At 41.8% G+C, this 27,011-nt stretch overlaps 1 protein-coding gene across 2 annotated transcripts in view; it reads left to right on the top strand.

Moving 5' to 3' along the window:
- Nucleotides 1–18,761, top strand: part of GPR20 (G protein-coupled receptor 20) — a 49,023-nt gene extending 30,262 nt beyond the window's left edge. For both annotated transcript variants that reach the window (XM_042464549.1, XM_042464547.1), the window contains exon 2: nucleotides 16,953–18,761. In XM_042464549.1, coding sequence (XP_042320483.1) covers nucleotides 16,953–18,008 — 1,056 coding nt within the window. In that variant the 3' untranslated portion in view covers nucleotides 18,009–18,761. The remainder of the gene's footprint in view (nucleotides 1–16,952) is intronic.
- Nucleotides 18,762–27,011: the final 8,250 nt, after the last annotated feature.

The raw sequence follows: 27,011 nt of genomic DNA, 5'->3' as shown, positions 1-27,011 counted from the left end.
GAGTTGCAGAGAAAGGAGCGTCTTTCCCCCATAAGTGACACATGTGGGAGGGGGCCATAAGAGTGACTCCGCAACCTTTAAGACCTGAGCTATTTTCGTAATGAGAGCATTCCTTGAGTAGCAGATCTTATACTTCTTCAGATTACACTCATGGACCCCCCCCTCCCCCCCCCCCCCCCCCCCCTCCCCCCCCCCCCCCCTCATGTCCAGGACCATCGCACACTCGCCCTTTGATTTTTTTATTTTTCCCAGCCCACAAGCAGTTAGCCGTTTATACAGCTTTAGAGCGTGAGAGAGAAGATGGGATGTGTGATAGGATCCAAAAGTTGCAATTTATGAAATTGGCCAATAACCTTCAAACAGTTTTTTAAGGTGATAGCTGCTTTGTCGGACTGTTTCTCAGACAGTTCTATGAGTGTGAAAGCAATAAATCTGCTTACTGAGAATAATTTTCCTTGACTTCAGAAGCTTTGCTGGGGAGAAGTGTTTTGCTGCCACACTTGGTTGTGAGGACATATGCCTTAATAGATGTAGTGTGCCAAGAAACTCTCGTCTCTGTTCACACCTTGATAATGGATTGGAATTTGTGAATTATCTCTAATCAGCTATTTCTCTGTTTCAAGAGCAGCAGGGGTGGTGGTTCTTCTTCTTTGGGGTCTTTAAACCGAGGTTAATGAGCATTTTACAGGAGTGCTTTTTTTATTCTGTATCCCAGCATGGCACGGGGCTTGGATTCGATGGCCTTTACAACCCCTTCCAACTCAAGATCTATGAATCGTTTCTGTTGAGACGACACTTTTCTGAACCCACCACCCTGTGCTGGTTGGGGAGCTGTAGTCCAAAAAGAACTTTCCAAGACTTTGGATGTCTATTGCATAGCCGCAATAGCAGCTTCATTTATATACCACTTCATACACTCTAAAGCAGTCTTATGCAGTTTACCAATTGTACTGTACTAAATTAACCTAAATGGCAGCTGACAGTCTTAAGGGATTTCAAGGCACATAAGACTTGATGAGTGAGAGTTCACTCGAGGGAAGTGGATCTACAGGTCACCCTTTCCCCTGCCCTTGTTTTTGGTGAAACAGTCACATCCACGGAGGGCATTTTTTGGGTGGAGGCAGACAGCGCCAGACAATTCCCCCTCTAAGAAAAGGTGTTGTAAGATCCAAGCCAAGAAAAGAGGAGGAAGCATATGATTTCCTCCTCTTCCTCCTGTCAACAATCCATTTAAATAATCTCTCTTGCTTTCAACAACTGTAACTTTCACTGAAGAGAGCACAGAGCTTCAGCTTTCTCATGGCACACAGGACATGGTTGAAATATTATGGACCCTGGAAGCAGCATATTTGTGAAAGCCTCTTGATTTTTTTTTCCAAGTGCTTTCCTTCCAGTCTCCAAATGCCCTTAAAGTAAAGACATATTGTTTTGACATGTTTGGTTAGAAATTACAAGAGACTATCAGAAGCTTACCTCAGCAGATGGAGATACTATAAACAGGATGGGAAACTGCAATAAGGCTGGGAGGGGGGAGACTTTCTGAAAGTGCTTTTTTTGTTTGCTTCTGTTTTCATTTGCATTCCCAATAAATGTAAAAATTAGGCTGAGATCCTCATATAAGGAAATGGAGTGTAATTTCAGCTGCTCTCAAGCCTTTAGGGCTGAAGGCGGGATCTAATATCATAAATAAATAAATAAATAATACTAAATAATTTCAGTTATGTGAGGAATGTGCCTTAGTGAATTGCACTACTGCACAAGTGAATGTGCAGATCAAGGTGAAACACACAGCTGCAATGTGCGAATGCACCTCTGCATGCAAGACTCATATGGACAGCCACATGGCAAGTGTCCCATGTGCAATGCGCACACATGCGAATTCGTGACTATGGACTTCTGCATGGGCAAAATGTCCATCCACTTCTGTAGGGAACTTCACCGGATTATCTCACCGGTTAAAAAACAAAACCAGGAGCATAGTGGTATGCCCCCATCACATTGTGTGTAATGTGAAGATTATTACATGATGTTGTCAAACGTCACGATCGTCCCATGTTATCCTGTGAATAAAGGGAATTCTAGCACCACTTTTTATTCATGGGGAAATCCCATGAATAAAAGCAATGCTAGAATTCCTCTTCATTCACGGGATAATTGTGGGATATTCACATGTCATGCGATGCCGTCTGTGATAATATTTGCATTATCGCGGCGATATTGATGAAAGATCCCGCTAGCTCCCATAGTTTTGCTAGTGTGATAATCATCCCCTTTTCTCCCTCTCATTACATACCCCTATGAATTGGATTTTAATTGTATATTGTAATTAATGTAATGTGGTTTAATTTTATGTGTTTTAAATTTTACTATGTACACCGCTTTGATCACTGCGGAAAAGCGGTTTATATTTATAGAAATAAATTTTATTTATTATTTATTATAATCACCACACCTAAGTCCGTAACACGGAAAGCCAGCCAACACAGACTACCAATCTATTTATATTGTGCCACTATGCTTTAAATTTATTATAAGAGTCACTATTAAGTCCCTTACAACCAATAAAATAATTCTAAATTTATTCAAAATAAATAAAAGATTAATAACAATAAATGCCAAATCGTCAGAACTGCTGGTTAGGGCCTTTATCACACTAGGCAAGTAAAGTGCAGTTTGTTCTTGTTGTTGTGTGTCTTCAAGCAGTTTCCACCTTATGATGACTTTAAGGTGAATGTATCATGGGTTTACTTGGCACATTTCTTCAGAGATAGTTTGCCATTGCCATCATCTGAGGCTGCGAGATGTGACTTGTCCAAGGTCACCCAGTGGGATTTACATGGCGCAAGGACAGCCAAATGACAGCAAAATTAAGGCAAAGAAAGCCAAAAAAAAAAAAAAAAAAACAACCCTCTGATATTGTTTGCAACCTGAAGGTGGATCCTATTCATCCTTACCTGGGGGTGAGATAAGCCTTCCAGTAAATAGGAATAGGATCCATGTTGTTAGATCAAGAGGAGGAGGTTAAATATGGGAAAAAATTTAGCAGGGGGAGGGTTAGAAATAGGAGGACAAGACTGCAGTGCAGATGGCCATGCATGGCAACTAGAGGAGAAGGGAAATCCTTTCTCAATTTCCCATCTTCAATCCATCCAGACAGGCAAGAAAATGACCCAGGGGACCTGTTGGCATGGCAGCCCTCCAGAAGGAGGCAAATGCCCGGAATCCACATGCCGCCATTACCATTCCTGCTTTGTTATAGACTTGGCTGCTTCTGAAATATCTGGTTCTGGATCTTCAGAGCCAGGTATTCTGGAAGAGGCAAGAAGAATGAGTGGGGTGATGGCCTATGCCAAAATGCCACACACTTGGTTGTGAGGACATATGCATTTTCCTAACACTGCTGCCCGACCCCATAGAGCTTGTCTCTAAAGACCTAGAAGTAGGGACTTACCAAATCAGTACTATAGAGAGTTGCTAGGTAGAGCAGACATTTTTGGCTTGTCTAGTGGCATCATATGTTTGTGGTGACCTCAAATGGTATCTTCCCCCAAGCTTTTCTGACACTGGATTTCACAGTCTGACACTGAATTTTGCTGCAAAACCATAGCAGCACCCGGATACACTACTGAATTTTGGCTGGCTTGCTTTTGTTTTGGTTGAATCTTGAGGGGCTTGTCGGTAGTGTTGGTATGTCCTTCAAGCTGACTCTGAATTACCAATGACCCTATCTTAGGGTTTCTTGCACGAATTGTTCAGAAGAGGTTTGCCATTGCTTTCCTCTAAGTCTGACTTGCACCAAGGTCACCCAGGGGGTTTCCTTGACTGGGTGGGGTCCAAACCCTGGACTCTTGGAGTCCAAGTCCAGCACTCAAACCACTATACCATGTTTGGCGTTTACCTTTACATAGTCTGCTGCTTCTTACTTGCATTTAATATTGGGAATTTTTTAGCTAATAGATACTGTACACTTCATAGAAAACATAGAACTCATAGAGTTGGAAGAAAACCCAAGGGTCAACCAGTTCCCAACCCCCTGCCCATGCACGGAACACACAATCAAAGCCACCTTGACAGATGGCCATCCAGCCTCTGTTTAAAAGATTTCCAAAGAAGGAGACCCCATTGCACTCTGAGGCATCTTCATCTTCCATGTTGATTGGCTCTTGCCTTCAGGACGTTCTTTTTCCTAGTGTTGAGGTGGAATCTATTTTCATTGGGTTCAAAGCCTACATTTTCCACCCCCTGCTCTGTTGTTGTTGTTGCTGTTGTTGTTGTTAACTGCATTCGAGTTGGCCTCAAACTCATGGGGACCATGTTGATGAGACACCTCCAACCCCCTTTCTTCAACTGTCCTGCCTCAGGTCCTGTAGGCTTATGGTCATGCCCCTCTTGATTGAGTCTTATCCATCTGGTTTGCAGTCTTCCCCTATTTCTACTGCCCTACACCTTTCCTAACATTATTGGCTTTTTAGTGAGTCATCTCTTCTCATGATGTGGCCAAGTATGACAGCATGCAATTTTTATCATTCTTAGCTTCCAAAGAGAGCTCAGGGCTTGATCTGTTCTTGGACCCATTTGTTTGCCTTTTGGACCATGGTATCCTTAACACTCTTTTCCAGACCCATATTTCAAATGAATTGATTTTCTTTCTATCAGCTTTCTCCATCTGTCCAGTTCTCACATCCATACATGGTAATATGGGAATCTGATGGCTTGTACGATCCTAACTTTGGTGTTCAGTTTTGATTATGCTTTGCATTTTAAGATCTTGTCAGGTTTTTCATACCTTGCCCTTTGCCAGTCGTAATCTTCTTCTGATTTTTAATTGCAAATCCCCATTCAAGATCAATGTTAATCCAAGGTATGGGAAATCTTTATTGCAATTTCTGCTAAAAAGTCACCAAACATTCTTTGCTTTCTTCTGAGGGACCTCCTCCAGCCCCACATCCCTTTGGTTGTCCTTTTCTGCATCGTTTGCATGAGTGCTCTGTTTCTTTTGGGACATTAAATCTTTCCCGATGTTCATTTCCACCTTATTGGTAGTTTAACACTTCTATATAAATATTAACGCTTTTGTCTGGGGATTAGCATGACTTGAGGATGTTTACAGCAGTGTGTCCACCACCCATGTATTTGGAATCCCACCTTTCATTCTTTATGCAAGGTGACATGAAGTTTTTTGGCAAGATTTGTTCATAGGGGTTTGTCATTGCTAACCTGTGAGGCTGAGGAGAGTTAGCCAGTGTGTTTCTCTGGCCAAGGGAGATTTGAAACCCTGGTCTCCAGGTTCGAAGTCCAGCACTCAAACTGCTTACACCATACTGGTTCTCAGTGTTTGATACAACAGTCAAAACAGTCAATGTGGTTCTAGGTTGCATTAGTAGGAGTTATAGTGGCCAAACTGAGGGAGGTACTAGGGCTACTACAGGTAGTGTAGTGGTCGTAGTTGGTTTGCTTGTGGACCTTATGACTCTGAAGATCGGGTTCGATTCTTGAGCATAAAAACCCACTGGATGAATCTGGCCAAAGTCACACTCTCACGCCTCTGAGGATGGCACTGGCAAAAACCCTCCTGAAGAAAATTTGCCAAGGAAACTCTATTATAAGTTTGCCTTGGCTTAGGGTCACCATAAGTCCAAACTGACTTGGAGGCACACCAGCACACAACAATCAGTTACTTATTTCGCTTTGATTAGACTCACCTGACACACTGTGTTCAGTTTGATTTGATATGCTGGGACATGTTTAAAGGAGGTTGACCAAAAATGGTTAAAGTCTGCCAAACCAATCGCCCTCTATGAAAGAAATCGCTTGAGGAGCTGGGTATATTTAGCTTGGAACAGCGAGAAGATGGAGATGTATTATGGTAGCCATTTTTAATATCTTAACAGTTATCATGCAGAAGATGGAGCAAGCTTGGTTTCTGCTGCCCCAGACACTAAGAGGTTTATCACATCTAATAAAAAATTGCTGATGCCCCAATGGGATACATTCGGGTTGCGGTATTGCTATTTACAAATACATGTAATTCCGCCAATTGTGCTCAGACGATTCCCGCCCACCTGCATCCTGCGTCCCAGGCGTGCTTTGGAAGTTTCTTTTCAAAGTCGGGAACTTTCCAACTCTTAAAAGTGGCCTCCGAAGCATGGCTAGGACTCAGGATGCAGCTGGGGCATGCAGCCGCCTGGTGGCCAGCGGTGGCAACATTATTGTGGATAATTCCCAGTATGCATCCTGCAACCCAACTGTATTCCGGGGAGCAGTCGGTTTTGGTTTGTTTTTTTTGTGTGTGTGTGTTTTTTTTTGTCAATGCAATAATCTCCTAAAACCATAAAAACTGGTGGATTCAAATTACAAGAAAAAGATTTCCACCTAAACATAGAAGAAAACCTTTTTACTGTAGAGCTGTTTCAGCAATGGATGGACCTGTGGTGGACTCTCCATCTATCGAGCCCTTTAAACAGAGGGCATCTTTCAGGACTCCTTTGTTGTGTTACCCGGCATGGCCAGGGGAATAGACTTGGGAGCCCTTGATGTCCAACTTCTGACTCCGAGGGTGTATCCAGACTGCAGAAATCAAGCAGTCTGACACCACTTTAACTGCACGGGGCTCTATCATATAGAAATCCTAGGATTTGTAATTTGATAGGCACTAGAGCTCTCTGACAGATCAGGCTGAATACCTCACCTACAACTACAAACCCCAGGATTCCACCAGTAAGGAGCCATGACCATTAAAGTGGTGTCAAACTCCTTTTTTCTGCCAGCGGGGGAAGAAGCTGTAAAATTCTATTATTTCAATGGGATTTGCCTACAACTAGCTTTGCCCATCAAGGTTCTGAAGGGTTTATGAGTATAGACCAAGAACAGTTGTTACCACCATAACCATCTCAGCCACTCACCAATAAAATGTTTTTATAGGTTTTGAGTGTGTGCGTAGATAAATATATAGAGGAGTGAGAACCAATTCTACCCCAGCCTTGTCATAGTGTTTCTCTTAAAACAGCTCTTCAAATCATGTTATTGCAAGGAAATATTTTTAGCCCCTGTGCACAGCAGGGAATAAAATTATCTTGAAAACTAAATCTCACATATCATGAAATGAAAAAAGAGAACATGGCAGCAGGAGAGGTGCCACTAATTGGTTTTGTATATAGCACCAGGGTTGGCAAGAGGAGTGTAGTTTCCGATTCATTATCTCTAGACCAAATTTGCAGTTGATTTTAAGAAGGGTATCTGCTTACCAATGGTATAAGAATAGAGGAAAACATATATTTTCCTTCCTAAATTAGGCTGCTAACAAATCAGAAAGCTCAGACACAGAAAACATTTGGGATCTGACCTGTGAAAGGATTGTCTGTGAGCAACTCGTCCTTGGATGTGTGTGGTGTGTGTGTGTGTGCCTTCAGGTCGCCTGTTTGTTGATTTATGGTGACCCCTGAATATTCATATCAGTTTCTTAGGCAAGGAATACTCACGAGGTGGTTTTTGCCAGTTCCCGCCTCTGAAATATATCCATCCAAGTAATAACCAGGGTTCTCCCTTCTTAGCATCCAAGATCATACAGGTTTTGATTCCTTTAGGGTTATTGGTACTGAACGTAAATCCCTAGCTGAACTTGGAAAAGTTTATTGGGGGAGGGGGCTTGAGACATCAATGTGGCCATTGGGCAAGGAATGCTGGGAATTGCTGCCCCTGAAAAAACTAAAACTGGTTCCAAGTTCTGATTCCAAGGCTGAGCAAAGAGCCTTGCTCTGGAGTTCATATCTCTGCCTTCACTGAAACCACCAGTTCCACGCTGGCAATTTCAGATGTGTTTCATCTTCTTTTGAAAAACACAAGACCTGAATTTAGAGCTCATTACCATTACACCTTGTTTGAAAAGTAACCTGTTGCTATTATTTAATGAACTTGTTTCCCCCCCCCAAAAAAAAAATGTTTCTTACACTGATCCACACTACACAATTATAGTAGTTTGACAGTTCTTTCCACTTCTGTGGCTCCATTTTATGCAATTGTGGAGTTTATAATCTGGTGCGTGCGATATTTGAGACTTCTCTGTGAGAGGACCTTTGGTCTCAACTGTTGGTTCTCCAGATGTTTTAGACTTCCTCCCAGAATGCCTGAGACTAGCCATGCTGGCTGGAGCTGATGTCCAAAATATCTGGGCGGACCAAAATAAAGAGAACCCCTGACCGTCAACTCCCATACGTCAACTATGCGTTTCTAAATCTATTGAATATCACATACACAGTTATAGCATTATTATAACATTATTATTCCACTTTAACTGCTATGGCTGCCTCCTGTGGATTAGGGAATGGCATTTAGACATCTCAACCAGAGAGCATCTAGGCCTCAGTAAAGTACAAATCCCAGAATTCTACCAGGAAGCAGCTATAGCCGTAAAATGGCATAATTAGCATTTTAACAGCATAGGTTGAAATGTAATTCGGGGAGTTGGGTTACCAGTGCTACTCAAACAACATATAACCAGTGGCAAGTTCCTCATGAACCATCAGCCTGCACGTCCTTGAAAGTGTCTAGAAGAACAAAACTAGCAACACATGATGGGAATCCTCCCTGGCATATTCAGAGGAAAGAAAGAAATGCAAGTCCTTCACATCAGATAGCTTGAGAAGTTCACAAAGAGCAAGGAATTCTAAGCTCTTTCGCCAACATATAAATGACCAGCTTCCAAAGGAGGGAGCCATAGTAGTCAAATCGTGCTATTCAGACTACTATGGAGTTGCCATGTGAATAGTGTTGAATCAGGGGGAGACTCTGGGGTGTTTGAGAACAGTGGATAAACCTTGAAACAAAAATCCTGTCAAAAATATCTGTAGAATGGCCTTTTAGAAAGAATTAGAAACTATTTTGAAGTAATTAGAACGTGTCGTGCCCCCTTATAATGAAAATGTAAACAGTCATATGTAACTATAACTAGTTTGGTAGTTCCAAGCTCTGCTCTTGTTTGCTCACCCCCCAACCATGGCAGTACTTGTATGCAGGAGGTTTCATTATCTGGCATCCTTCTGCCAGTCACTCCTGTGTTAAAAATATTTAACAAGTGTCAACACAAGGCCTTTCTCTTTAATACAAAAATTATTACCTCTCACTGATTTTGCCTTTCACTTTCTTTTTATATGGAACCTTATGGGATGAAACAGTACATGAAGGTAGCAGGGCATTCTGTTATTGTTTACTTTCTGCATTCCGCACTTCAAACAAGCCGTAACTGCCTGCCTACAAAGTCCAAGTGTCCTAATTTAACTCAGGTTACTGAATAAAATTCCTGGATGATTATTGATGCATTGCCAAACGCGGGTGGCGCTGACGCAACATACAGAGGCAAAGTGGAAAATTGCTGAGACACGTGGTGAGGTCAAGGGCATCATATCTGAGTAATCAAGATCAGGGATGTTTGATGGCACTCTTGAAAATACCTAAGGGCTGTTGTCACAGAGGAATGGTGCAGATTCATTCTCTCTTCCGCCCCAGAGAGTAAAACCAGGTCTAATGGTTTTAAATTACAGGAGGGGAGATTTTGATTAAACATTAGAAGGAACTTCTTAACAGCAAATGTGGCTTGCAATGGAATCAGATACATCTGCAACACTGCAGTTTGACACCCACTTTAACTGCCATGGCCACATCTATGGATCCTGGGGATCCTGGACTTAGGGAACTGGGTATGTATGTTTATGCCTTGGAGAGAGGCGGTTGGTTTTAAGAGGCAATATGATTAGCCCTGCTTAAATATTTGAAGGGATGTTCATATTGCGGATAGAGCAAGCTTGTTTTCTACTTCTCCAGAGAAAGGATCCAGAACAATAATTGCAAGCATCAGGAAAAGAGATTCCAACCTCAACATTAGGAGGAACTCCTGACAGTAAGGGCTGTTCAACAGTGGAAAACACTCCCTCAGAGGTGTGATGAGTCTCCCTCCTTGGAAAGCAGGATGTAGCCAGGGGGAGGGGTTTCTTGGGGTCCCGACCCTCCCCTTTCCATTAGAAAAATGGACTGGTGCGTTGCTGCTGCGCCGCCGCGCCCAGCCCCACTTATAATGGTTAGCACTTAGTCTGGAACCCCCCCCCCCTTCCTAAAATCCTGGCTACATCCCTTGTGAAGTCTTTTTAAAACTCATCCTCTTCCGGTTGCATATCCTCCTCGACTCCCTTTAGAGAACTCAATTCCCCTATAGAAGTTCAATATAGGATTTCTAGCTACAGTTGATAGATCTTAACTGTTTGTATACTGTTTTTAAATTTTGTATTGGAAATGTGATTGTAACTCTTGTTACACTGTTTTTAATATGTGATACGTACTATTTTATTGCACTTGTGCACCGCTTTGATGTTTGGAAAACGTCTAGGAATATTATAGACATATAAAGTTTATTATTATTATTTAAACAGAGGCTGGATGCCATCTGTCAGGTATGCTTTGATTGAGAGTTCCTGCATGGCAGGGGTTGGACTGGATGTGTGTTGTGATCTCTTCCAAACTCATGATTCCATGATACTTCTATAAAGATTAATCGTCCTCTTGAAGGGTAAGGAGGGAACGGAGAGAGAGAGGAAAGGACACTGACTCCCCACATGACACGCTGATAAAGCCAGTTGCCCCAGGAACAATGTTTGTTGGAATTTTATTTCTTGAGATTTGTTAGAAAACGCAGAAAAGGCAGAGATTGTTTAATCTCACCAGCAGAGCCACAGCGGAATATAGGTGAGCAGGAGAAAAACTAGGTCCACTTAATCCCAGCCCTCATGTCCCCAAATTAAAACAAAGTCTCTTAGATTGAAAATAATAAGTTTACTTACAAAATCCTGTTTATGAAAGAAATACGCAGGTCTAGCTTCATGTTGCAAAGAAGATGAGGTAGATAGAAAGGTTAGACTACATGCTTCTTAAGAAAGTTTCTTTTAGCATGCAAGGGAAGCATGCTCAAACAAGACAAAGAGATATAAAGATGATTCTCTCCGGGACAAAAGGTTGAGGTGCCATCTTAGTAAACAGGAAAGAGGAGGGGATGTTAGCAAGCAATAAAACTACACAATAGACGTTTGCACGTTATATTCTTCAGTATGGAAGATGCTATATATCCAAACAATGTTTCCACCTGGGGACTAGTACTATTGAGATCTCATTGATGGGTTCCCCTATCAATCAAAAGGGATGCACTAATTGTGGTTGGAGGACACGCAGCTATTGACTGGAGGCTGGGTTGGCATGTGATTGTATCACCAAAGTGCTTTTTTCTCCAATCTAATTGCATTTTAAAAAGCTGCATGTAGTACATATCCTATATAAGGTTGTGAAAGCTGGACAGTGAAGAAAGCCGGCAGGGGGTGAGAAATCAAAGCATTGAAAAGTCCTTGTCTGGGGGAGATTTCTATGGATATCATGGATTGCCAAAGGACAAATGAATGCATCCTAGAGAATACCATGAGAGCAATACTTTCCACTGTAAGTCAAGATGACTAAACTTGAGGCTGTCATGGTTAGCACGCATGACTGACTGGAAAAAGATGATAATGCTCAGCAAGTATGTAAAAGGCAATAGGAAAGAAAAAGACCTCATGACAGGTGGATTGATTCAATCAGGAAGTCATGGCCCTTAAGTTTCCCAAGGCCTGAGCAGGTCAGTTGATGACTAGGGAGTCTCGAAGGTCTCATAGGTCGTCACCATAAGATTGAAGCCCAATTTGATGGCTACATAACAAAAATAAACAGCATTCAAGACATCAAACCCAACCTTCAAACAGGAGAAAGCTCCTTTAAAAGTACAGGCTCAAACCTAGAACAGGTTTATTTAGGAAGAACTTCCTGCTGGTAAGAGCTGTTCAACAGTGGAATAGCTGCCTTGGGTCTGGTGGAATCTTTGGGAGGTTTTCAAGCAGGCGGATAGCCATCTGTTGGGTGCTTTGACTTTGCTTGACGCATGGCAGGGGGTTGGAATGGATGGCTTTGAGTCTCTTCAGCATCACACTGAGATGAAAATCACAAGCCATCATGCTTCATGCAAGCTTTCTTAGAGGATGAGGCCATCAGTATTTGTGAGTCTGCATGGCGGCTATTTATCACCCTCAGTACCAGAGGCCGTATGTATCCATTGCAAGAGAATGCAAAATAGAGTACACTGTTGGACTCATGGGTTGGACATATAGTGGCATGTTGGTGTACATGTAGCCCTTATGCTTGGTATGTTTCTTTTTGTTCATTGCATTGTTCCAACATTCCCCCTCTGTACCAACAAAGTCCACCACCATCATACACACAGCCATTCAATTTGATCAGGAGGGTTTTAAACTGAGTTTCATGGGGGAGGGAGGACAATATTGGAAGGCAAAGGGCTGGAGAAATAGTCAAACTGACATAGAGGAAACAGACACATAGTGCAAGGACCCACCAAAGTGGGAGGAAAAAAAACTTGCACAGGCAGCAAGCTCATACTCCAAGGACAGGAGATCAAAATTCAAAATGACCTGAATAGACTAGAAAGCTGGGCCAAAGCTAACAAATGAAATTCAACATGGAGAGAACTTAAGGGTATGCACTAGGGCAGAACAACAATGCACAGATTAGGTGGGGACACTGGCTGAATGAAACTACCGTGAAAGGGATCTAGGTCCAAGTAGAACCAGGTGAACACTGAGTCAACAGTGTGATGCAGCAGCTAAAAAAGGCAAATGCAATTTAGGCTGTATCAATAAAGGTATGGTGTCTAGATCAGAGAAGGTAATAGTCCCACTCTATTCTGTTCTGGTCCGCACCCACCTGGATATTGTGGTCCAGTTCTGGTCACCACAATTTAAAAAAGGATGTTGAGAAACTGGAGCATGTGTCCAAAGGAGGGTGAAAATGGTGAAGGGTCTGGAAACCAGGTCCTATGAGGAATGCTTCGAGGAGCTGGATGTTTGCCTGGAGAAGCGATTAAGATGGATATGATAGCCCTGTTTAAATGTTGAAGGCGATATCATATTGAGGAGGGAGCAAGCTGGTTTTCTGCTGCTCCAGAAGAACAGGACCCGGAACATTGGATGCAAAGCTACAGAAAACGAGATTCCACCTCAACATAAGAGAATTTCCTGACAAGTAAGGCTGTTCGACAGTGGAAACACTCCCTCAGAGGTGGTGGATTTCTCTTCTTGGAGGTCTTTAAGCAGAGGCTGGATGGCCCATCTTGTAGGGATGCTTTGATTGAGTTTCCTGCATGGCAGGGGGTTGGGACTGGATGGCCCTTGTGTGTCTCTTCCAACTCTATGTTCTGTGATTTCATTCCTGGTGAGAATGGTAGGGAATCAGAGAAGCATCTGTTCTTGTGACCAGATGCCAAAATAATACATCATCTGACAAAGGTCTGTCTTGGGTCCTCTAGAGATCTCAGTGGATTTTGTAATGTTTTTGCATCTGGCTTCAGGGTCATAGCCAGGCAAGCCTCTGCTCCACAGCACATATAACCAGGCACAGAACCGGAGTGGAGAGTTACAAACAAATGTCAGTGTGTTGATGAATGGCCAGCTGTGTTGTAGCTCCTCTATGAGAAACTGTTATGCTGCTTTGGACCATGCTGCATTGTGGCCATATTCTGTGTGGTGGAACTTCATAGGGCAAAATTCAAACAGAATTGCTGGAGCAGATGGCCCTTGAGGTGTCACAACATGGGTCTTCTCTTAGACTAACGCTTGCAAAAAACGAGCTTAAAAAGAAAGCACAGAGCCACTTATAGTGAAGAGCCCCTATTATACGGATGGACTCTGCTTGAAGAGTCTGGGAATGCCACGTGCTAATTTTGGAGGGCCACGGCATCTCATACTTTTTGGTGACTGGAAGTGACATTGTGTCCCTTCCTGTTTCATCCGAAGCTGTTTGTGAGGAGAGGGCTTTTGCTGTTTCAGAGTATGGATCCCCTTCTGAAAAGCACAATTAAATGGACTGAAGCCATTCTTAAAGTTTTTTTTGGTTTTAAAAAGTGGGGGCTTAGCTGAAAAAATGGAAGTGGTGTGGACTTTGTGGGCCCCAGGAGTATACTGGCCTCCATGGGACCACGTGTGGCCTGTGGCATAGGATTCCCCTTCCTGTCCTAAGATTCAATCAAAAGCCTCTCTAGTCTAGTTTTCTGTTCAACAAAGCCGTGAAGCCCACCAGCCTCCCAGCAAGTGGTATTGTCAGGTATACGGATTCTGATTTTAGAGGTAGGATAAATCCATCGTAACCAGCAGACATTGATAGCCTGGCATAATTGCTTCACTCTCTGTAAAGACTCTCCTCCAGTCTTCACAAAGGCCTTTGGGCCCAAGCGTGGCACTTGTTGTACCAGTTCAGCAGGCACAGCTGAGCCTTCCCAGTTTCCATGAAAGTAAAATACCATATTTGGCCAATCTGAGCCAGAGCTTAGCAGGATCCTGCCAAGAAACAGAGTGAACCATTAAAGAAAAAGGGAAAGAAAAGAAACAAGGTTTAACCCTTCCTTTATAAATAAAATGATAAATCACGCAGAGAACGTTTAAACATAGAGCTTTAGCAGAATTAAACCATCCTTCCCTCCCTCTCCCTCCCTCCTCTCTTTCTGTGATCCCCAGACAACAGCAGAGATGAAGGAATAATAAAAATCATCCAGGCTGTTGTGAAACACAATGAGGAGATGCAGAAAGCCGAAACATCAGTGCAGACTGTTTTTTTGGAATTACAACCCTGTTCAATAACACTCTTTTCATTTTTTCCAGGACAATATGACTTTAATCTCATTGTATCTCCCTCCCCTCTTTCTCTGAAGCTCTTTTTTCTTGCAGGTCTCTGAATTCCCTGCCATTGGCCATGATGACCAGGGGTTCTGAGAGCTGTAGTCCAAAATATAACTTTCCTGAGCCCTACCTACTTTCATGCAATTGGTGACAGATTTCCAACATCTTAATCAGATATCTTGGGTTGTTACCTGAAATCCTTTGAACTGCATGTGCCAGTGGTTGAACCTCCTACCTTATACAGGCAAAGCATTTGATTCACTACAAAGCTAAGGACCTTGTCATAAAGGAAAAAGAGAAGCATAATTCAGGGATGCACATGCCACAGGAGATAAAAATCAGCAATTTCATTTACATGGTGATAAACCCCATATACCAAAGGGCAGTGGTGTTATTATTTCATCATACATCTGGTATTAATCAGAGGAGTGAAACCGAAGTTGCTCTCAGTTAAAAAGGAATCCATTTTAGGCTGCAGCTCTAAAAAGAATTGCCAGGGAAAGAAGTCTCATTGAACTCCAAGCAAATTAATCTTCAACAGACATAAATCAGGAACTGCACTGTTGGAGTCATAAAATTCTGCTGTGTTTGCTTTGGTTCCACTCTTGATGGGCAAGAGCCTTGTTGGTGCCTTAGACATAGCTAATTTAAATGTATTTTTAACTTTTGGATCATCAAAGGGCTTGTTGTTGTTGCTGTTGTAACTTGTTTTAACCTCCTTGTAAGCCACCTTGGGTCCCTTATTGGGAGAAAAGCTGGATATAAATCATATAGATAAGTCAAATCAATGTATCAAGTTCCCTACAAAATCAGTTGGGCATTTTTGTCAAATGAATTTCACCCAAGGTTGCAGATGTGGAGATGTGTGTGCTGTTCAATTGCACATGGATATGCACATACATTTGATTGTGCATTCAATTGTGTGTTTAGTGTCTTGGTTCAGTTGTACAATGTTGCTTTTCAATAGTAAGGTTACATAGTACAATTAATTCTTAACCCAGTTCCTTATGAGGAACTACTTAGGGAAAGCCCAGTATGTTTAGCTTTGAGAAGAAACAACAGAGGTAGCATGATAGGGGGGAGGTCATGTAGAAGATGGAGCCTGCTTGTTTTCTGCTGCTCCAAAGACTAAAACATGAACTGATGGATTCAAATTACAAGAAAAGAGATTCCACTTAAATCTTAGGAACTACTGCTTTACTTTGAAAGTGGATTAAAAGTGGAAAGTGGCCTTTCCATTGTTGGATAGCTTTAAACAGAGATTAAATGGGCATCTTTCAGAAGTGCTTTACTTGTCTTTTTCCAAATGACAAGGGGTTGGAGAATATGGCCTTTGTGGTCCTTTCAGCTCTAAAATTCTGTTATTCTGTAATTCCAGCTCCTGCTTGCAGAGATTTATACACAATCCTAATGCAAGATGTTGGCCATATTCTTTTTCTTTTTTCTTTCTTTTTCTTTTTTTTATAATGCAGCTTTGAGGGGTTTTAAAAAGATAATTTACTATAAATGGTAATATGTCTTTTAAAAAAGGACACTCTACAATTGTTCCAAAACTATGAAACCTCTTCATTTTTGGTATAGATGTGAAGGAGATCTTCAGAGTGTGCATCTGTGGGGTGTCCCCCCTTTTTTTAACAGTTAATTAATTTTAGTTAATTAAAATATAGCTATAGCCTGCACTTCCTTCCATTGATTTGGTTTCCCCCCCCCCCCCCCCCCCCGTGGATACCAAATTCCATGGTTACTCCAGTCCCATTAAATTCAGTGGCATAGTAAAATTGTGTCCCTGATATAAAATGGCAAAATCAAAGGGGGGGTTGGGGGGTGAAATGTATATATTTTAAAAATATTTTTAAGCCTTGGATGCATGAATCTGTCAATAAAATCTGTGGATATGGAGGTCTGGCTGTAATTTAAGCCAGGTAGCTTTTGAAATTAGCCCTTCAGTCATGAGCACTTTGACTCTGTGAAGTGAAATACAGTAGTAACTCTGAATGTGTGCAAAGTGCCATTTTTCTCATGACTGAGTAGGTAGATATATTTGGAAATGAGGGCAACAAGGGACAGGTGTTGAGAACCATTCTCATTGTCAATGTTTAAAAATAAAAAATGAAGTACAAGGCACATCACTAATGTGTGTTGCGAAATGTGTCACTCTGTAATGTGAATCACTAAACCTGGATTGTTGTTTTTGTCTCATAGATGACTATAAAATTGCTGACCATGGAGCCCTCCTCAAATTCCACCACATCACCCAATTACACTGATCTGTTGTTCAATAAATTTGTCCACCTGGATAGAGAGCTGTCAGATACATTTTATACTCTGTGGGTAGCACTGGTGGTGGTCAATGCCATCATTTTCCTGGTGGGTGTGGTGTTGAACTCTTTGGCCCTCTATGTCTTCTGCTTCCGCACCAAGACAAAGACCACCTCAGTTATCTACACTATCAACCTGATCATCACTGACTTGCTGGTGGGCTTCTCCTTGCCCATCCGGATCATCATGCACTATAGTGCCAGGGACTGTAAGAACTGTGCCCTCATCCATATCTTTACCTACTTTGTCAACATGTATTGCAGCATTCTCTTCCTTACGTGTATCTGCATTGACCGGTACCTGGCTATTGTCCAAGTGGAAGCCTCACGTCGGTGGAGGAACCCCAACTATGCCAAGAGCATCTGTGTATTCATCTGGGTCTTTGCCACAGTGGTCACTTTCTCCATCCTTGTCATGGCCATGAAGTTTTCCTACTGCTGCATTGCCCAGATCTTGCCCCTGATGGTCTGTGAGTACTTCTTCCCCCTCATCATCATCACCTTCTTCACCACTAGGATCATGTGTGCCCTCTCTAAGCCAACCCTCATGCACCAGAGTCGGGAAAGGCGGATGAGGGCCGTGCAACTCCTCATCACAGTGCTCATCATCTTCATGATCTGCTTCACTCCTTTCCATGTGCGCCAACTGGCTATCTCCATCAACCCAGACATGCCCTACAATGTCAGCTTGATTGTCTACCATGTGACCGTCACCTTAAGCAGCCTCAACAGTTGCATGGACCCAATTGTCTACTGCTTTGTCACCAATAACTTCCAATCCACCATGAAAAATATCTTCAGGAATTCAGAACCTGAACAAACCAGTGGAGACATCATCAGCATCAACAAGAACTCAGGTTCAAATGCCATTATAGCCTTCACAACTGCAATAGGGAACCCATTGGTCCTGCCTTCACCAAACAATACAGCAAGCTCCTAGAAGAAGGAAGATCCCAGTGTACATTTCATATAAATGTACACTGTTGTTAAGCTATGTGCTACTATCCTCTATTTAAAGAATATTTTAGAATATCATGTCAATCTTCAGAGCTCTTTGGGTTCCTCCATGACACCACCCATAAATATATGGCAACTGGATTTGTCAATTGGGAAATTATGTCATGAAGTTTCCTCTCATGAGCAAATTCCAGGACTGTGTCTTGGGATGCATTCTGAATCTCCAGGAATGATAGAGGAATGAATAGACACAGCTACATTGTTTGACAGTTCTATTGCCTTCTCCATGATCTCTTGGAGGACAGGAAGCAAAGACGGGGCTTGTTCAGATATTGACACTACTACGGACTGCTCAGATCTTCAAAGGCGTACACTACAGACTATTACAAGCAGGACAGAAGGAAATGTAACAGAAACCTGTATTATCCATGGCAAATAATACAGGAGAATAATAACTGTGGGGAACTGGGGATGGTGATTTTGGAAGACATCATGCCTAACCCAAATAAAATGCTAAAGCCATGAGGGTAATAAACAACAGAACTAAAAGCATGATTGGCTTCACTTTGGAAATCTGTGATTGAAATTCATTTCTCAAGAATGCTATGGTTTGTTATCTAGACTAACCCAGGACAACCTGGGACAAACTTTATTTTACATGCACTCAAAGCCAGCAAAGCTCCATTGCAACCGTTGTGCACTATAATGCTATGGAAAGAGTTATTTTCAAGTGATGGGGGTTGGTGTTCCCTCCTCACCTAATTTTTCTCTTGGAGAATTCATGGTTTCATGGGGGGGGGGGATAAGAATCAGCCGAGGAGGGGAAAATTGCAGCGGAGAAGTAGAAACTGGGGATTATTAAGTATAAACACACTACTTCACAACTGCAAATATAGAGAGGTAAAGACAGAGAGATTGTTTTTTTAGTACAGGTCCAAGCTGCTGGGTTTTTCTGGCCTGTGATTGTGTGTCAGGTATACATTGGCCATGAACACACAGTACCAGTGAATCTATTGATTACTCTGGATAACATGAATCTTTTCTTTCCCTGTAACAGAGGTCTTCCATTACTAAGAGGCAGTATTGACTGGCACTTTGTGCCAGCCTGACTATGTACTAGGGCTGAACTAAGGTGGAGCATTCACATGCTCCAAGCCCTAGTTCTGCCACCCCGCCACCATATTGGTGTGTGCCCGTCCACACAGTGCATGCCATGATGACATCTGTGGCATGCAGCGCCCAAATGGTGCTGGCTGGAAGGGATGTCATCATGGTGTGCAAACGTGCCTATGATGGCCCTTCCAGGAAGCTGCTCAGAGCAGCTTCTTTTAGGGAGCGGATCAGTGCTACAGCATGTGACTGCTGCAGCACCAACCTGGGGCAGGAAGGGGTGGCTTCCAGCCACCCATCTATACTGCCCCTAACTGAAGCCTAATGCTTCTTCATATTGTATCCAGTGGTGTGGTGGAACTTGAGCTCCCAGGGTTTAAGCCCTTGGACTTGCTGATTAACCGGGACTATGCCATCAACTTCCATTCCCCTTGGATTCCCCTTTCCCACATAGCCACTAAACATGCCTACAAGGGTGGCTGGACCAAGAGAAGCACCTGCCCAAAGATTTTAGTGCACAATCTCATATAGGAAGATATGGCTTGGGACAAAGTCATATGAAAAGTTACAAACTTCACAGTACAGTACTTGGAAGGGAAATTGATTTCTTTAGCAATAACATACTGTTGTCAGCCATCTTTGTTTTAATCCAAGGTATTCTAGTGTAGCTTGGTTTTGAATAGGCAAGACTCATTGGCTTTGCAAAAGATCTGCTCCTGATAGAAAATTGCTAGTTTTTTTTTAATTTAGATTGACAGATCTGCATGCATTTTTGGACTCTCCATGGAGGATGTCACAAAAGGAGCTGTCATGTGGAAGCCCTGCTGTTCCAAATGTATTACTGCTCTAGTGACTGTATCTGAGTATAATGCCATCCTCAGTATGTAGTTGCCAAGGAGAGCAGCAGCATGGCCTGTCACAATGGACAATATTGATTGTTTCTAGACAAGCAAGGATGACTGTACTTTTAAAAAAGCTCCTTCTAACACAGAGAAAATGACCCTGATAGTTTCTCACCACCACACTCAGAGCATCATTTTGAAAGGAAATAGGGCTTTTCATTTCCATCTATGCAAAAAGGGTTTGCAGTTGCTACAAACAGAAGACAGAAGCTCAGCCAAACCAAGAGATCAGAATATTGTGGCCAGAATCCACAATATTGGTGCACTATGCTAATAATTGGGTATATTGTCCAGGGTCACAACATGAATAAATAATATTCAGTATAGATGTGCTTTGTGAATAAAATAAGTGTGTGTGATGGGGGCCCATTCACACTACACAATTATTTTACTGCCAAGAATTGCATACTACATGATTAGCTATGCTTTCCAATATTTCAGAGATGAAAACTGGGAGGTGTGTAGCCAAGCAACATCAGAGTGTGGTCAAGAGGGCAAAAGGTTAAGATCAGAATAGTACCAAATGGTTTCAATTCTGTTGACAGTTTTAATACTGTTTTGATCATAACCTTTTGCCATTTTGACCACATTTATTTAAAAACATTCATTTAAAAATAGGGAATGAAGGAATCTGGACCTCTGTAGAACACATCCGAGTCTCCTTACCAAACCACACTTGGCAAGTAACTCCCAGCAGAGTAGCTAAGAGTTCACTCCATCGGACACCATGACCAACGGGAAGAGCTTTGCTGTGGTGCCACAACAAGCTACAGTTCAATGAATTCCATAGCACTGAGCCATGGTGCTTTCCTGTGGTGCCACAACAAGCTACAGTTCCCAGAATTCCATAGCATTGACCCATGGCAGTTAGAGTGGTGTCAAAGTGGATTATTTCTACAGTGAGGATGCAACCTGAGGTTGCTCTTCCTGATGACATCACTGAGAGCCATTGAAAAACCCTAGGAAGAGGAAGAGAGGCAATGTAAATGTTTATAAACCCCATGCATTTTTTTTTACCCCATTGCATTTTTTTTTTGCAAGTTACTATTAAAACATGTTTCAAACTTCCTAGAAAAGGGAGTCATTTCAGTCCGCCTTGAACTATTTTTATTTTTAAAAACTGTGTTCATCTTTTCCATCCTGTGTATTGTGGTTCCAATGTGATTTGTGTGACAATCAATACATTCACTGAAAAAAAATTGGAATAAGTGCAATAATAATGAATCCTCCAAAGAAAACAGGAGGAAAACAGAGTCTGTTATATCTAGTCATAAACAAGAATATTCAAAGGACCATTTCATTTTGCCAATTCAAACTATTGTATTATTTTTAAAAAAAATTAATTGCCAAGAATTTCCTGTGCCTTTCTGAATGGAGACATTTTCGCTTCAACCACATTTGACAAGACATTGGAGCAGCAGTGGTTGGTGGTTTCCACATCAGTCGTGCAATGGATCCAATATCCATTATGGTTTTAGCCCAAATTTTAAGAGTAGTGCTGTCTGCTGATGACAGCATCATATGTACAGTGTGCCCGCGTCATACGGGGGCACACTTTACGTGACTTTCAGCATACGCTGAAAGCCATACGGGAAGAAAGGGGATAGAAGGCAGCACGTCCCACTAGGATTGAATGTGGCCGCCACGCCACCATGCCGCCTCATACATGAGCCCCATTTATTTAAATGGGCTCAAGCATACGTGTTATGTGTTTTGTGCGGGGGAGTCTGTGGAACGGATCCTCGCGTAAACAAAAGGTGCATTGTACAACCTGTGTGTAGGTTTGCAGTGCCACCCTGTGTCAAACTCTGCTTCTGCAGACTTGAAATAAAAATGTCCAGGTGTGGTTTCCATAGGGATTATACATGAATACGTGCACCAATAATAAGCAATAATAATAATAATAATCAATAATAATAATAATAATATTATTATTGATTATTATTATTATACATCTATTATTATTTTTATTATTATTTATACCTCAACCTCTCCATTAATATCGTGGTGGCTAACAACATTAAATCACAATAAAAATACAATGTCCCAGAAAACACTCCAACCACACCATAAGCAATATATAATAATTATAAACACATAACAATAAAAACAATACCATTAAAATTATTAAAACGGACAAAACGAGGTATCAATGGGGTGTGATCGGATGCAATAATAATTACTAGAAATAAACATAAAAAACCGGATTTCGACATTTTAATGGGCTATCCCTCTTGAAGTTTTTAGAATGGTTTAGTCCTAATTTGGCAATTAAGGCCCCTGGTAAGGAAATTTTTTACAACTAGTTCACTGCATAGCTACTGTATGCCACTCTCTCTACTGTTGTAGATTTACACAGTCTCTGGGGCCTATCCTGATAAGTACCTGAAAATTTCCACAATACAACCACTCTTCACGGGGTTCTGTCCACTAAACTTTTCTTCTGATCCTAGTTAAAGTGGTGTAGAACCATCAGAAGGTATGGCACATCCTGGTCTTGAGGATATATGCTTCATTGGTGCCCACATCTGCTGGTCCTAGCTTCCAATAGGATCTTGCCCACAATCTGCACAAATGTGTATTTGTCAAAGCCAGAGTGGTACAAGGATAAATCAAATTTGAGATAACTTTAGTATTGAATCCCGAAGTGGAAACTTCTCCTCTGTTCTTCCTAGTGCAATGAAAATATCCAAGCTGCCAAGCACCTGGGAGTGGAGAAGGCTGCATGTCCATCATCTGTTCAGAGTTTCAACAGAAGGAACACAGTGGTAAATATTTTTCCATCAAGTTGTTTGTATTATGCTCCATTAATCAGCAAAGAAACTTAAACAACTGTAGCCTTCGCAGACCTCCTGCTTTCCTCATTGTCCTGACACTATTAGACCCAACTTGGCTTCAGGCCAATGGAAAAAAGAATAATATTGGGGGTTATAATATGAAAGCCACCAACAAAAATGGAGAGAATTTCCATCCTTTGCACAGCTGGATTCCAAGCCCTAGGCTTGCCCCTTTAGTTCTTAACAAGGGTTCTGTGCCTTTGAACAGCTATATATCAGATATAAAATAATAAATAAATTAAAACTTTTATTAATCCCGCTTTTCTGTTACAAGACAATCAAAGCAGCTCACCAACATATTAAAATTCCACACTTTACCAAAATTATGTCTCAAATCCCCCCCCCTTAAAACAGGATTAAACATGTACAATTAAAATATCTATTAAAAACAATAATTTCAAGAAACTGTTGTCTTTCCCCCATCCCAGCTAGGAAGAACGCACGTGTCGCAACATAAGGCACAGAAAATCTCAATAGGGATATGTCTAAAAGAAAATCTGAGAGAAGATGTGGGTCCTTGCTGACCCACATGTCCATGATGTGAGAGGTGGTGAGCCTGTTGGATGTAGGTCAAAGTCTGAAGTTGTTGCAGGTGGCCAGGTGATCATGTTGGTTGTGGGTGGCAGTAACTATGTGTCCCCAGTCATCACACCAAATCTCATGAAGGGGAACCAGTGAACATCTCAAGCCACCCCACCCCACATGTCTACTGAGGCCTGAAACTCACTGGTAGTCTCATGCCACACACTTATTTCAGACTGCAAGGCTGATACCACCGGATAGGTATTGATCAGAATCCTGTTAGTGTCTTAAGCAAATATTTTGACATTTCTGTCCAACTCAAAAACCACCATATTCATTTTAAGTTTGTGGAAGCGCCTTCATATATGTGGTGCCATGCACCGGATGACTATTGCACTGTAGATTTGCTTGAAAATGCATTGCTCATAAAATCCACATATGACAGTTTCTAGAGTTGGAGAGTATGACTTCTTAATTGGCAACCATAAGCGCTAGCTGCCCAGTTACAGAGCTTTAAAAAGATGTTGAACAATTTCATTAAAGATGAACAGCCATCAGTGGTGTCATGATGGAGTTACATCCTCTAGACACCAAACTAATGTGTGCCCTCGTGCTTCTGTTACTAAAGGAAACAGAATAGGCGGATGTGGTGTTGCATTCTTGTTTATGGGCTTGCCATAAGCAACTGAATGGCCGCCATGCAAACAGAATGCTGAACTAGGTGGACTTTTGGCCTCCTCCATCATGGTTTTTCTTGTACCTATATTCTTATAATCCATTTCATAGAAGCTTCTTAAAGAAGGTGGCTGGTATCCTGCTGGGGGGTTATGTCATCATAAACCAAACATATGATTGTATGAAGTTGGATTTCCCTGTGGTGAAAATATTAATATTCTCAGGAGGGGAGGGAGACAAGGATATATGTTTGGGCAGCATTGAAAACTGAGCCAGCACACGGGCCATGGCACTGTGGATGCCATTGCACCATGGGCCCTGTCGTGTAATGGGACACTATGTGCAATACTGCAATGTGATCATTGCATACACTAGAAAGGTTGATACTCATGTTCAGGCACAGTTACATCTGTTAGCATAGTTGCGCAGTCCATGAGGATGTCAACATCTGGCACCAGAGTCCCTACCTTTGGCGATACAGGCAGCTGCTGCAAGCTGGAGAAACACTCTCTCCCTTCAGTTCAGTGGAGAGAATACTGCAGACAAACGTCTCACGAAGGAGGCTTTATTTTTCTAGATGTTCCACTACATACCACACAATATCTATACAAACTCCCAAACACCATCCACCATCACAACAACCCACATTTGTGACTTGAGGCACTCCCCTTATATAGCCAGGGCTCCACATGCCTTTTGCCCTGGCTCTTCCTCCTGTGTCACCAATGATCTCTGTTCCCTGTCCAGGGTCTGCCTTTGCACATTTGCCGTCTTTTGCAGAACTTTACTGCACTTGGTGACCCTTATCTCTGATGTCACTTCCAATGACTCAGCACTGGTTAGAAAAAAAAATGCCTTGCCATCATGGCTGACAGTGCCCCTTGTTGTCCAGTCACTATTAATTACCACATTGGCATTTTCTCACGGACTCATATTCCCAACAAACATAATCATAAATGCAAAAGGATCTTGTAGCACCTTGAGACTAAATACAAAAAATGTTGTAGCACTAAGCTTTCATAGACTTGGTTATACTTCCCTAGATGCATGGAGTGAACTGCTGCCCAGGAAAGACCTTTATAATTAAACGGTATGAATACAAATATCCATGGAAATGCAAAACTTGGGGTTTCAGCTATGGTTGTTTGAGGGACCGACAGGAAAAGTCACATATAAACCACAAGTTTTGCATTTTCAAGCACTATTATAGTCTGATTATACAGATCCTTCCTGGGCACTACTTTCATTCCATGAATCTGGGAAGTAGATCAACGTCAATGAAAGCTTATGCTACAACTTTTTTGTTATAGTTAGTTGTAGTTGTAGACCAAGTCTACAAAAGCTTATTCTACCAACTTCTTTGCCAACAGTTAGCCTAAAGGTACTACAAGATGCCCTTTGCATACGATATACTAGACTAAACAAGCCACGTCTCGAATTCTACATCATAACCGTAAGCTATAGCCCCTAGTGCAGGATCTAGGCCACGCTGTAATATGTAAAGCCCTTGAACCTGAGGAAAAAAGTCAACTATTGCTCTAGATTTCAATTTTCTGCTTGCAAACTCCCACTCTAGCAGATTTACACTCTTTGGAGAACAAACCTAGGAAATGACCAAGCCTTGCCCTAACGATGTATGGAACCCCTGCCCTTGAATTCAGACTGATTTCATGCCAGACTTGATTGACATAGCAGAGGCATGGATAAATTTTTTGAAAACTTACTGCTGTGAGTTATGTCCTGTTTAACCAGCAAACTGCCGTTGTTGCCTCCTATCCCGGCACAGTCTCCCCCACCTAACCCTTTGCCTATTCTCATATACCTTGAGGCGCCAGCAGCCATGCCTCACTCTGTGTTTCAAAACACCGTGGCCGTAACAGATCATTCTCTCACAATTTATGCCCAGTCATTGGACTTCAAAGGTATGTAAACTATATAACATCGTGCCAGTACTCTACTAATCTATCTGGGCAATTGTCAGAGTGAAGCAGCTTAGCATATTACAAGTCATTCAGAGCCGTTTTTGCTAACATAGGGGCTGTTAGCTTTTGCTAATCTAAATAGAATCAGAGTTGGGCAGAGACCCCCAAGGTCCATCCAGTCCACCCCATTCTGCCATGAAGAAACTCTTGGTCAAGACCGCCAAGAAAGAAGACTCCACACCTCTGCTCTGATCCTGTTGGTATAATTGTTTAAAAAAGTCTTTAAAAACCCTCCTTGTAAAGTCTCGACTTCCAAGTTAGATGTTCATTCAGTTCCGTAAAAGAAAAAAAAATCCAATCAAAAATCACAGACGATAATATGAATGTTTTGTACTTTGGTTTTCCAGCTCGACTCTACATTTGTTTGCGTTTCAAGTTTTTTTGATCCTAAACGTATAACCTCTCCGTTTTTTTTAATTAAAAAACCTCTTGTTTCTTAGTTGTTTTGATGCTGCAAAATGCTTATTTTCATTCAGAATTTCTCGTCCCAAATCTATATCCTATATGTCTATTTGATATCACCATATGAGTACTAGATTCTATATGAATTTGTTGTTTCACTATTGATTTCATAGACATCCTATTATTGCTATCTTCCTCTTCCCCAATCTCATTATCCAAACATTCTAGAACTTTAAGCACTCATTCTTTATCTCGATTTCAGCTCAAAGCTTTGTCTCTGAAGAGTCAGTTGCAGTCATTTTATACCATTTCTCTATTGCATTCATATTATTTCCTGATCAAACCAATCCTATTTTACTCTGTGAATCCTTTTATCCGCCCTTCCAGTTTTTGCGTTTAGTGCTCATCGCCGCCATTTGAAATTAAGTAATATAAAATTTGTCCATGACTGCTATCTACTCTAATTCTTCTTCAAATTCCCCACATATTCAATTAAAAAGGCTTTTCCAGGAACGGCATTTTAATTTTGACTGGATGTTAATCACTTGAATTGTTT

Source organism: Sceloporus undulatus, chromosome 4 (assembly GCF_019175285.1).
Source record: "Sceloporus undulatus isolate JIND9_A2432 ecotype Alabama chromosome 4, SceUnd_v1.1, whole genome shotgun sequence".
In the NCBI taxonomy this organism is placed as follows: domain Eukaryota; kingdom Metazoa; phylum Chordata; class Lepidosauria; order Squamata; family Phrynosomatidae; genus Sceloporus; species Sceloporus undulatus.
This window is presented reverse-complemented; position numbering and strand designations above follow the sequence as displayed.